We start from the raw sequence: 13,239 nt of genomic DNA, 5'->3' as shown, positions 1-13,239 counted from the left end.
AATCACCATGGGACTTGACGGGAAGAAAAATACAAAAAAGAACCACAAATACGTACGTTTCAAGCTGAAGAGATTAGAAGAAAAACAGCCAAAACTGGTATTTTATCCCACCCTCTGACCTAAGCACCACGCTGCCCTCCAATGGCAGTAATAGGCAAAATTGATTCCATCAGGCAGAGAGAACGTCTATAGAAGAAACGTGCTTGGAAATCCACTTGTGAAGGGAAGCATGGAACGAAAAGAGCCCAACTTGTATTGGTGGGTTTCCCTTTCAGCATTCAGGTCAAGACGTGCTTGCTTACCTATCCCAGCATTAATAGGATATGTATCGATATACCAGTATTGCTCTTCATCAAAAAAAATCTAGGTCAGTTTATACTACAAAAGCAAGCACATGACCCTAAGATGTTTACAGTGTATGCTCATTCTGTAATTTCTGTATGTACGTAGAGGCATCTTGGATTTTGAGTGAGGCTCAAGGGCCCAGTTAGAAAGGCCAATCACAGCATCTCAGGGAAACCTGCAACATGAAAAAGCGAACAGCACAGAAGTCTGCCTCTTACGTTAAAATTGGTACCTCCTGAATTTGTATAATTTTTACACAGAATCCCCCACAACCCCCAGCTATAAATTACACAATATTTTCACTTTGTCACAGTAAATCAGTCCAAACCTAAACTCCTCTCACGATATTTAAAGCACGTTCATAAACACAACCATGCACAAAGATGTTTGCAAAATGACTCAAAGCCCTGAACATATCTTTGGATATAGGTAACTTACGATTTGCTAGTGACTTAAGGAAAATCTTTTCTAAAAATCACAAGGCTCTACGAGGCTTTGTGTCTCTGACCTTTGTGATCCTGTATCAGAAGCAAGCATCAGATCTGTAAGTATAACTCAGCAATTGATAAATACCACTATAAGGTTTAATGGGATTGCTGGGGGGAAAACCTGCATAAAAATCTTGAACATTCAAGAAGACCCATTTTGATTCTACTGCAATTCTGCTTTTACACAAAGTGCCTGCAATGGAAAAATAAGGCAGAGTGAGAGAAACAACCGTAGGCTCTCGTTTTCAGGCCAGGCAATCCTTCTCAGCTCAGGCAATCATGAAGGAAAGGACTTTCACATTGGGAAAATGGAGCTGAAACACCAGCAATTGGGGTAACAATGGCAAGACTGAAAATATTAGTACTCTTACACTTGCTTTTCTGGAAACCATTTGCCTAAAGCAGTTATTTTGACTGAAAATGAAAAACTACAGAACGTTTAGATGAGCCATACACACTCATCCATAAACAACAGCCAGCTGTGTCAAACCAAAGCTTTATCCAGTCAAGGTCCTGATTCTCAATCATCAACAAGGTACTCCCAGAAAGCTTTCAATCAAGGGGAAGTCATCCCTAAGTCTGGCTTTCTTTGCCTCTTCGAGTGCTGCTGTATCATTCCACAGAAGAAAGGGATGAGAGGATGAATATTCCAAGACTGTATGATTTTTTTCCTAGAAGTTCAGTAAATTGCCCCTTAAACCACAATACACAATATTTTAGCAAATATCTTTATCCAAGATACAAAAACAGATCCATACAAAAATTAATATTATTTCCCAGCCTTACTCCTTTCATTATCCTAAGGTAGAAAAGGAATTAAAGACACATTCATATGTACATTTTCTCAAAAGGGATGAGTGAACTATGTGGAAAGGAGAGTTTCAAACATGGCTAGAAGAAACCAGCATAATCCTCAGCCTTTCCATTCTCAAAAGATGACACAGGAAAATGACAGTGACATAGAAATCCAAGTTTGCAGGCGGTTTTGCCCCCTACACCCTCAATTAAACAGAGAACAGAGACTGTTGTCATGATGGCGGACACAGCATACAAATGCTCAAAATGCATTGGCAGCGAAAATATTGGTAGCTCCCCTGTAATTCTGCAATCAAAATAGCGAATAACCTAGGCTCTCCAAAGGAGTCCAAATCAGTTCAGCTTCTCTGCCTTCTAGGACTATTGAGCAGTGTACAAAAACTTTTTAAAACCGACTCTCCAGACAAGGGCATTAAAATTCATGGCACTATTCTCTGCCACGAAGAAAAACCAACCCAGAAAGGGGTTGAACGTGGCTTCTGAATGTTCTACACTGGCTTAGAATCCTGGATCATAAGTACAGTCTCTAGCAGATTTCTCTTAAGAGTCATTGGGGAGACCAAAGAGCTTCACAGTGCCAGCTTCTCTACTGCTATCATATTTGCCATCTTTATCATCACAGGCGAAGGCTAACAGGGGGCGTTTTGGATGCCAAGCGACCGTGAAGGTTGGGGACTCGCACTGTACTTCCCAGAGCTTCTCCCCTAAAAAACAAAGGCATAATTAGATATTGTCTTTGGGACCGGCTAACATAGCTCAGACCCTATATCCTTGGCTCATCATAGATAGCAATGCAGCTAGGCCACTGCTTCCCAAACTTTTTCCTTCATTAGCCCAAACAGCTTATCAGAAAGTCCTTTTTACCCAATGCAGGTAAAACACTTTAAGTCAATTTAATGGGTTTGTGTGTTGTTACCCAAAGAAAAAACACTTCTACCCAATTCTGGGTAATTTACCCAGGTTTGGGAAGCACTGGTTTAGGAAGTGCTGTTGAAGAAGAATTTCTTTTATTCAAAATTACAAGGGCAGTTCAAAAACTCCTCTCCCAAGCAAGAATATGGCAGGATTTTCAAAATGGCTTATGGCACAGATTGCAGGAATTTTCCATACATCTCATTCATGGATATTCTGCCTGGGCTCTCCCAAGCATAAAACTCTGCCAGAGATATTTAAGCCCAGACCAAAAATCATACAGAGCAGAGGGCGGAAAAAAAATCTAAGATACATCAATGTGTGCATATATTTTACTAGCCCTTCTAAAAAAATTAAGTCTGTATTCAGTTGATCTCTTCTCCTAGTAAAGGTTAAATTATGTCCAGCTAGGCAGCAAGAAAGCAATACTCACCAGTTTCTACTTCAGCAATATCAATGAAGTGATCTTCAGACGCTGAGGCCAGCATCTTTCCGTCATGGCTAAAGCTCAAAGTCCTGACAGGCCAGTCAAGTCTAAGTGATGGAAGCAGAGAAGTAAACAGAGACGTAAAAAAGATGGATTGCAAGATGCAAGATAAGCGCCTTTGGGCTCTACTAAACAGTTTATGAAGTCAACATCCTACCAGTTTGTCATTCTTAGAATCTGGTATTTCAAAAGTAGAAATATTGCCACTGACCATTTAAGTACTATGCCTAACAATTTTTTAAAAGATTTTTTTTATCCCACCTTTATTATTTTCATAAATAACTCAAGGTGCAAACATACCTAATACTCCTTCCTCCTTCTATTTTCCCCACTAGAACTCACAGTCTATACAAATGATTTCTTAATAATGAATCGCAGCAGCAGTGAAAGAACAAGAATGGAATTTAAAAGCAGTGTAACAAATGATACGATCCTCCTCCTCCTCCTCCTCACATTTTCCATCATCATCATCATCTTCATCATCATCATCATCCCAGGATGACTACATCATCACAGACCCTAGGTTATGGGTGTTTCCATCCTATATTATTAGGCTCAACTGCATGCTCACCTACTGCCCTTCTATACTGCATTCTGTCAATTATTGTGACCTTAGCACTGAGTTTTGATTATACATATGTTTCATTCTATTATTCTCAGAAAAGCAGTATTTATTAATCTACAAGCCTAAGATCTAGAAAAGTATCTTTTAACATTGATAACTTACCTAGAGAAGCATCGTACACATACCAACTCATCCACATCCCAGAGGCTAACCAATGCATCAGCACTTCCTGTAGCAAAATACTTGCCCATTGGGTCAAACTTGATACAAATGCAATTTGAGGGGTGGGCATTAATTGACTGAATGGGTTTCAGCTCTGGGTAACTGCAGAAAAGAGATGAAGACAGAATAAATTAAATGCACACACAATTCACTAACTAGGATATACCCTGAAATATTCTTGCTTAACAATCTCTAAATCTAAGACAGCCTCCTTATCACATAAGAGGAACCACAAGCTGTACAGTCAAACAGCACATCTTATTTTATTCTAGCAATGAGGAGCAATAGCAAATATAAAAAAGAGTACATAGCTCTTTTTTAATTTTAATACATTTTAAAATCTTAAACAAATGTAAAGTTAAAAAAAAACAAAAGTTTGTAGTTCATAAAGGTTTATGCCATATCAATATACAGGTGTTTAAGTTATCACAAGACTCTGTTCTTTTTGCTGCAAAAAACAAATATGCCTATCCCAACCTGGAAAGACAGCCAAAAGGCAAAGAAAATTGAGATCTTTTGAGAAGAAAGGAGGCTGCTTCATGCTTCATGATAATGAAACATCTGCAAGCAAGCAACGAAGCTCAGAGAGCACCAGGAACCCAAAAGTTCAACCTGAGCTACAGATATTCTCTTCTATTTGCTTTACATTTTACAATCCTGAAATGAGAAGATACTGCAAAAGTTTTGCAGATGCTGCTAATGATATCACTGAAATGTTCAGAAGTAACAACGGAAAGTAGAACAAGGCCGCATCTACATAGAAGGCAAGTACATCTTCACATCACCACCTAGACCAAAAGACAAGACAGCCAACTCACTTGCTGCCCTTCCTAGAAAAGGTCATGGTGAAGGTACCTGAGGATGTTGATGCAACCGTTGCCATTGGTGAGGAAAAACATGTTGTTGTCATTGTTCCAAGATATCTCATTCACCTCAAACTTGAACTGCTCCTCAGCCTTGGACCGATGTGTCTTAGCATCAATGAATGTGACCACATCATCCTTATTCCCTACTGCAATAGTCTGGCCATCAGGGCTCCAGCAGATGTTAATGTTTTCTCCTGTAAAGGAGATAAAGGGAAAAACAAATCCTGAGTTAGTAATTGGAGCAAGAACAATTCACACAGGCTCTGTATTTGTAAAGTAGGGATCATAAACAGGAAATTCAACTTTATAAAACATGTAATACTGTATAACTAATACAACTATCCTTCCATGATCTCTTTACATGATAAAAGCAACAACAAAAAGATATCAGTCACATCATCATGTATCTGAGCTTTTGGAATAACATTCATTCTGAAGTACCTTAAAAAGAAAATATTAGTTTTAACTAGGTAATAACAATGTTGATGGTACAGGAACTTAAGAGAACTTGGAGTGTGTACCTCTAATTAACAATTTTAAAATACAACTATTGTAAGAGTGCCTTTCAGACTTGGTCATGTATCTGAAGAGAAAAGAGAAAAGAGAGAAGAGAGAAGAAAGAGAGAGAGAATGATTTGATCAAAATTACCATCAGAATCAACTTGCTCCTCCCTTAAAAGCAACATGTATTTGTAATTTTGCCCCCAAGAGCTATTACCCAATTAAGATGAGAAATACCTTTCGTATTCACTGTGGCAATGCACTTGGTGGTTCGGACATCCCATATACGAATGGTTTTATCACCAGATGCTGTGACAAACAGATCTGGGTTACTGGGATGCCAGCACAACTGATCCACACTGTCTCCATGGCCACGGTAATTGTTTTCCTTAACCTGAAGGGAAATAACACAAAAATTTTCAACAAATTCTTCTGCGCCTCACAATCATCTTATCACATACACTTCATCATCATCTAAATACCACTATATATATTTGACTGCTCAGGATTTGATTCAAGCCTTCTGTATATGCATTTTGAGAAAATTACAGAAGAGCAGCTGGCTAGGTAAGGTAGAAGGTGCTCTACTACCTTGTCCTACAGTCTTCCTCTGTAAACAACTGTTCTCAGAAGGTTTAAAGATAACAATTAATTTAGTTGATTGATAACAATATGGAAGTGGCTCGCTGTTGCCTTCTTCCAGGATGGTTTTTCAGCTTCCCAGTTTATCCCACTGCCCCAAGATTTTTTGGGTGATCTTTCATCCAAATATTAACCCAGTCCAATTGTATTTAACATTTTAGGATCAGCTCAGGTTGGCTAGATGATGCCATCTAGTTGGGCATTCCCAAATGGTTTACTGTCCTTCCAAATTTTTCTGTTCCTGTGTTATACTATTTCTATTCAGAATAGAGGGGGTAGCCCACAGGATCCCCACCATTCCCAGAGTCATTGAGAGTCAGGCAGAATACAAGTTTAATAAATTATTATTAATTATTATCCCTTCTACCCTCTGATATTCTGCTACAGGATTTCATCAGCAAAACAGTGTTTTTCTTTCCCAAAATTAGAAATGTGAGCAAGAGCCCTCCGGGACCTAACCTGCCCCTATCCCATCCTTTCCCCTCCCAACTTCTGAATACCAGCTGGAAATTGGTATAACAAATAGCAATTTCAGTTTATTTATCAGGGTTTTAAACTACTATGACAACCCCTGAAACATTGCCCAACCCTGAGTCAGGAAGTACTTCTTGGTAATATAAGTCTTAGGAAGTACTCTCTCAGGCTTTCAGCACTTGGAAGTGATTAGTCATTTTCAAAAGCATATCTCTGTTGTAAAGTTGTTTTATGGGTGTTTTCACATAACAGACTTGTAAATACAGTGACTTAGACATGAGATTTTCAAATTTTCAAATTTTTCAGGATGCAGAATAACCATTCCCAGAACCCTTACTGCCTGCCTTTCAGATACACAGAGTAATGAGCTATCATGAATACAAATAAGCCACCCAGGAGGTGGGACTTTTGAACATGCCCCATCCTTTCCGCTGTACCTTAAAAGATTGCATGGTTGCTCTGGCTGGGTTCAAGTGAACTTTTGGCCTTAGTCTCTCACAGAACCCCATCAAATTCTCACAGAAACCTTGGGTTCCATGGAATACAGTTTGAAATACCTGACCTAGGCAATCACCATTCCATTTTCTTAACTATGTGTCATCTGCAAATTTGATAATCATGCCTTCAACCTTTTCATCCAGGTCATTACTATGAATTCTATAATTCCAAATGCATGGTATAAAATGTCTTTCACAAGCACTGCAGGCTACACAAATGGTCTGGGAGGAAAAAAAATCTGAAAGGTTCTGTATACCTTGTTATCACAACACCAAAAACAGACTTCGTAGTAATTACAGCAGACTGAATGCTAATGATGAAAATAAAATGTCACCTGGAATAACAGGCAACTTTGATCTCCGTATATGAAATCAAGCAGGAGACAAACTGATACAGTTCTGCCAAGGAAATTCATAGTTTATACTTCCTCTAATAATCTAAAAAAAACAACTTTACACAAGGACATCATCATCAGATGGAACACTCTGAAATCATACTGACTACATATTCTGCAAGCAATGATGGAGAAACTCGATTAGTCAAAAAAAAAAGAACTCTGTTAGTGCTGACTGTGGCTCTTATCATGAACTCCTTCTTACAAAATTACAATTTAAAGAGAACAAAATCATCACACCAACATACAACCTCAGCAATATACCATACTATTATGAAGAAAAGGTAAAGAATCGATTTAATGTATTAGATTTCATAAACAGAGTGGATAACAATCAAACTAGAAGAATTAGAGATTTGTTTAAGAAAATTAAGAAATCATGGGAAACTTATGCAAAGATTGAGATGATAAAAGGCAAAGAAGGCAGAAAGAACGTTTAAATGAGAACCCAAATATACAGAACTGTATTTAAAAAGGTCTCAAAATCAAAGATACATATAAAGATTTGATCAATGAACTGGAGCCAAACACGCTGGTAAGTGAATATTGGTAACAACAAATCTACAAGAATTGATGAAATATCAGCTATCATGTTTAAAATCTTACAAGATGATGCTCTTGAAGTGCTGCTTGTGCTTTGTAAGCAGGTGTAGAAAACAAAGCAGTGGCCAAAGAACTTAAAAGGATCAATTTTTATTTCAATACTAAAAAAGGGCTTTACTAAAGAACATTCAAACTACCAGACAATTGCACTTATGCCACACACCAGTAAAACAGTGTTCAAGATTTTGCAATCCATATTTCAACTTTTTTTTTATCCCGCCCTTATGTGGAACAAGAGTTAACAGATGAACAACTTGAACTCAGAAAAGGCAGATACACCCAAGATCCCATTGCTAGCATCCCATGGACAGTGGAAAAGGCAAGAGAGTTCTAAAACCATGTCTATTTTTGCTCTGTTGATTAAGATTTTTGACCCTGTAAACCCCCAGAAAATCTGAATAGTTCTTAAAATCATGGGTTCATAGGTATACTGGTGACCTTGTCTGACCATTGAATAATTTGTATGATGATCAGGAAGCAACAATGCTTCCTCTGGGGGGAGATGGGCGGTGGCAAAATTTGATAAATAAATAAACAGTTAGAATTGAATAGAGTGATTAAATGGACCAAAACTAGGAAAGGAGGGTGTCAGGGCTGTAAACTGTCATCTTATTAATTTAACTTATATACAAAATATATTATGCGAAACGCTGGAAGACAGGAAATAGAAATCAGAATTAAAACTGTTTAATCACCACAGAAACATTAATTGCCACAGATATGCTGATGGCCCAAAGAAAGGAAGGCTTAAGGAATCACTTTTTGAAGGTGAAAAAAGGGAATACAAAAGCTGGTCCGCTGCCCAATGTTTAAAGAAAATAAGCAGATGTCAACACAGAAATACAAATAAGTAGAGAAGAAGTTGATGCTGACTTTACCTCCCTGGGCTCAAAAAATCACAGGGATGGTGACTGTGGCCATGAAATAAAAATATGTCTGCTACTTGGGAGAAAGACCGTGACAGAGCCAGGCAAACTATTGAAAGTTATCACACTGACAACAAAGATATGTACTGTGAAGACCACACTTTTGTAACATATGGTCATGAAAGCTGGGCCAATGGAAATAGATGTTTTTTTCAATAGCAGCACTGGAAAAAACAAATCTTTCATTAACAACTGAAGTAAAACTATACAGCTCAATAGAAGCATTAATAATGAAGCTAAAGTTTAAATATTTTTGAATATGTAACGTAAAGGAAAGAATCACTAGAGAAGAGCCTGATACTTGGCAAAATCGAACGCAATCAGAAAGTGGCAACTGGAAGAGAAGGTCGGGAAGCACCATCACTGACGACACAAGCCTGAGCTTATGAGAACTCAAAGAAGGAATTACTGAGAGTCAATCCAGGCAAAACGATTTGCATCAGTTACGAACAGCCAGAAGCCGCGAACAACTGAGCAAAAGCAAGCTCCACTGAGTTCAAGCAGGTTGACCTCCAAGCAGATATTGTTGTCCTTTCCAAAAAGGCTCCGATTCCCACATCTCCCGTCGGGAGCCCACTGGACCTGCCGCCCTCTCCCGCTGCTGATGTCACTGACTCGCCACTTCTTCCACTCCCCCGCCCCTGGACTGACCAGCCGGTCTTTATCCAGCACGAAGACGCTGGCGGTCTTGTCGAAAGAGCCGGAGGCAAGACGGCGGCCACAGCAGCTCCAGGCCACCGAGTGGACCTTGGCCCCGTGCGCAGGGAATTCGCGGCTCCGCGTGTTAGCCCGGAACAGCTCCTGCATGGCCTGCACGTAAGAAGAAACAGCCATAGCAACCCAGCTCGACTCAAACCAGCAGAGCTCTCCGAACGACTTTTCCTTCCGAGCTGCAAGGGTTGTACTTCCTGTACGTCATTCATGTTCGCTGCGGAGGAAGAGTCTCGCAAGGGACTCGTTTCCGAGCGTTGTAGAGATGTAAAAGGGCAGAGAGACTTTTTCATAGTATCCCTTTGCTGCATTCCTTTATCTCGTTGGTAGGACTTTCTCTTCATTGATTTTTGGGAAGGCGCCCTGTAGCTTTTAAAGAAAAAAGCGACAACGTGCACACTGAAGGAAAAACGCTAGAATGGCACATTTTATTATAAAAATAAGAGTGCACAACGAGAAGAAGCTTTTTATACCTCCTGCTTAGTCTAACTAATGCCGCTGTGCTTATGACATAAAGTTTCATTTCTTTGTTCTGTTTCGTATCACACAGAATCAGAAAAAGAGAAAATGGAAGTTGGAAGTTGGGTCCGGTGCACCAAAAATAGATCCTCCTTAACTGACATGCTGTTTGTACGGAATTGTTTCAAAGCCATCAAAATCTCAAAACCTACCTCTGCAGAAGAAAGTCAAAGGAGATAAGTGAAAAATATTTACAAGACTTTTAAGAAACGTCTACGCGGAAGTGGAAGTGAGCAGTTCACTGGACTTACTCCAAGCGATGATGTATAAGTCTGCTCCCAGCGCTCTGCCAAACAGGAAAAAAAAAGGTTGCAGAAGGTTTGAGATGATTGAAATAGGAGTATCTGGTGTCCCCAGGGTGCCCTTATTGGGCAAATTAGTGCTTCTGAAAGGCTATTTTGTTCTTAAGCTGCAGCCCTTTCCAGCATTCTGAGGCAAGAACTATATTTGTTCAAATTGTGCCTGTTACACAATGTTTGTAATGAATACGATACAATACTTTATTGGCCAAATATGATCAAACATACAAGGAATTTGACTTTGGTGGAAGAGCTCTCAACATATCTACACAACATCAAAAATAAACAATAATAAAGCAACTATGTTATTTACTAAAACCATACAATCAAGAAAGAGAAAAAGAAATTGAAGGAAATAACACTACAGCTAACAACCAACACACACCCATATTTAAAAGGAGAATTTATGGACAGCATACTGCATCTGTTGTCTAACATATATTCACATTTAACAGAGCGTTACTGGTCACATCCCAGCAGTCATGTCTTACCATACATTGTCAATCAGGCTACATTAATTAGGAGTTCAACAGAGCAATGGCATGAGGAAAAAAACTTTCGATGTCTAGATGTTTTGACATACGGTACTCTGTAGTGCCGTCCTGATGGTAGAAGTTGAAACCGTTTATGTCCAGGATGCGAAGGGTCTGCAGATCCTGGACATAAACCATTTCAAGGATCTATACATAAGCTCTCTCCTTTGTCCTCCTTACTGTTATATAAGGTCACTAGGAAAACAGTATCATTTATTTATTTATTCGATTTCTATAGCCGCCCATCTCAACAAGTGAGATCATGGAGTTTCCAATCCCATCTGATTTTCTACTTACAGCAATTGACTCCAAAGCCACTAATATTTCCCAAATCTTGCTTCAGGACCAACAATTATAAATACTTGGTGCTCCTATTTTGTTTAACTACCAAAAGTTTATCAACAGAAAGATTGGATATACAGTATGTATAATATGTTTATATCTTCACTGAAATAGTGTGGTGTTGCTTAACTTATACTAAGGTTCAGCATTGCTCTTTTTTTTATGCCACTGCAATAGAGGCATTTTGCAAAAGTTGAATTTCAAGCGTTCATTAACACATAACCTAAGTTTGGCACAGTACTAATCAAAAGCACACCCAATAGCTTGTTACCGTACAAGATATTATAAATTAATAATCCACATTTTGTGCTTATGGCAGTGATTTATTATTGTATGTAAGGATGTTAGCTCTTGACATATATAAATCAAGACCAGACAGACTTCAGGCTTCCAAAGGACAGTGTCCTAACAGCCAGGAACCACGCTGAGACAAGGAGTAGGTCTCTAGTGTTTTATTACTGCTACATAACAGAGAATCCTAACAAACTGAAGAAGCATGGGAAAAACCCAGACATATAAACCCCAAAGGCTAAGGCGGGCCCAATCTGTGTCTCTTTGAATGGCCACCTAATTCCTCAGTACTACGCATGCGCTTTACAGCCTGGATGGGAGCCCCCTGCTCGCCATCCTCACTCATGACAGACAATACGCTTCGGTTTTTATTAGAATTCCAAAGCCCATCATTCAGAGCTATACAGCAGGTTCCCAGTTTAAGAATCCCAGTTTACGGATGACTCCTAGTTAAGAGCGGATTGCCGTAAAGACTATTATATTAAAAATTCGAGTTAAGTACCATGTTTTGGGTTAAAATACACAATACTACTTTGTATATTATTTTGTTTAGGATGTTTTAGAGTATTTGGTAGTGTTTCTTAAGTGTTTTATATGCATAGAAAAGTAAAATATATACTATATACTAACATAAACATTTGACTAACTGATGCTAAATAACTTCCAACTTACATACAAATTCAACTTAAGGACAGACTTAGGAACAGAACTTGTTCTTAAACCAGGGACCTGCTGCATACAAAACAGGCAATATAGGTCGATAGACATATATTAAGAACTAAGGAATCGATGGCTCTTGGATTTATTTGGAATTCATGGTTAGTATGAGAATCAACCTTACAAATCCTTAACATCCACTTCAGGTTTATTCCAAGGCATGATTTTACAGCAAGCTAGTCTGATGATGAGAGGAATATTTTGTTGTTGTTGCCAGACATTAGGTAATCAGATTCTCATAGATATACTGACCTATAAATTCTAATTTCCTTCTCTCCATCCCTGCCTTAATAATTCTATTCTAAACTGAAGGATTACAATTAGGTCTGTGAAAAACATGAGACAGACAAGGAAATTCCATATGTTTAGCATATTTGGAGTAACTGCATATTTTTTTAAAAATCCACATTATTATTATTATTATTAATTTGATTTCTATGGCTGCCCATCTCATCTAAGCAATTCTGGGCAGCTCACTACAGGTAAAAAACAATCCAATAAAAACAGGTCGAAAACCAATATCAAACACATATATAGTATAATATAATGGGGACATGATTCCACTTGTGTTTCCAGTGGTTTTTGAGGCAGATTACTTCCTTGGCCTAGGCCATGACAGCACAGGAACTGTCACCCTGGAGTGTGATACCACTGTCATGACTACAGCTTCTAACTTTATTCAGATCAGCTATTCTATTACTAGGGATTGGATACTTCCTAAGAGCAAGAAACTCATTCCATCAAGAATACTTTATACACAAACCATTCAACCAGCTGGCAGCTAATTGTACACATGATACATTGTGTGCAGTATATTGTTGGAGAAAAATCTATACGAGTCAACTCATATTCCATCCATTTGTGTAAGAACTGCTATGCTCAAACCCCAAACAAAGAAACTTCACTCATCTTCGCAGAAGTGAAAAGCTTTAATTTGGGATAGAATCACAGTTCAAAGGGAAAGCTGCAACTGCTTGAATTTGGTGCCTGATTTCTAATTAAAGACTCCTTTCTCAGTGATCTCATCTCCCCCCCCCCCCAATCTGGCTGAAATGGTCGGCTGGACCTTGGTTCCCATAGCTCTGCTT

The 13,239-nt window shown here is 38.7% G+C and overlaps 1 protein-coding gene across 1 annotated transcript; it reads right to left on the bottom strand.

The window, feature by feature from the left end:
* Positions 1–1,547: 1,547 nt before the first annotated feature.
* Positions 1,548–9,615, bottom strand: THOC3 (THO complex subunit 3). The gene is made up of 6 exons (XM_063292101.1): positions 9,391–9,615; positions 5,440–5,596; positions 4,691–4,895; positions 3,776–3,937; positions 2,995–3,095; positions 1,548–2,353 (listed from the first exon to the last, which is right to left on the bottom strand). Exons 1-6 carry the CDS (start codon positions 9,571–9,573, stop codon positions 2,190–2,192), a joined length of 972 nt encoding a protein of 323 aa, XP_063148171.1. The 5' UTR covers positions 9,574–9,615; the 3' UTR covers positions 1,548–2,189.
* Between the last annotated feature and the right edge of the window lie 3,624 nt (positions 9,616–13,239).

Source organism: Candoia aspera, chromosome 2 (assembly GCF_035149785.1).
Source record: "Candoia aspera isolate rCanAsp1 chromosome 2, rCanAsp1.hap2, whole genome shotgun sequence".
NCBI classification, from domain to species: domain Eukaryota; kingdom Metazoa; phylum Chordata; class Lepidosauria; order Squamata; family Boidae; genus Candoia; species Candoia aspera.
Note: the sequence above shows the minus strand (reverse complement) of the source record. Positions and strands in the feature narration are given on the sequence as shown.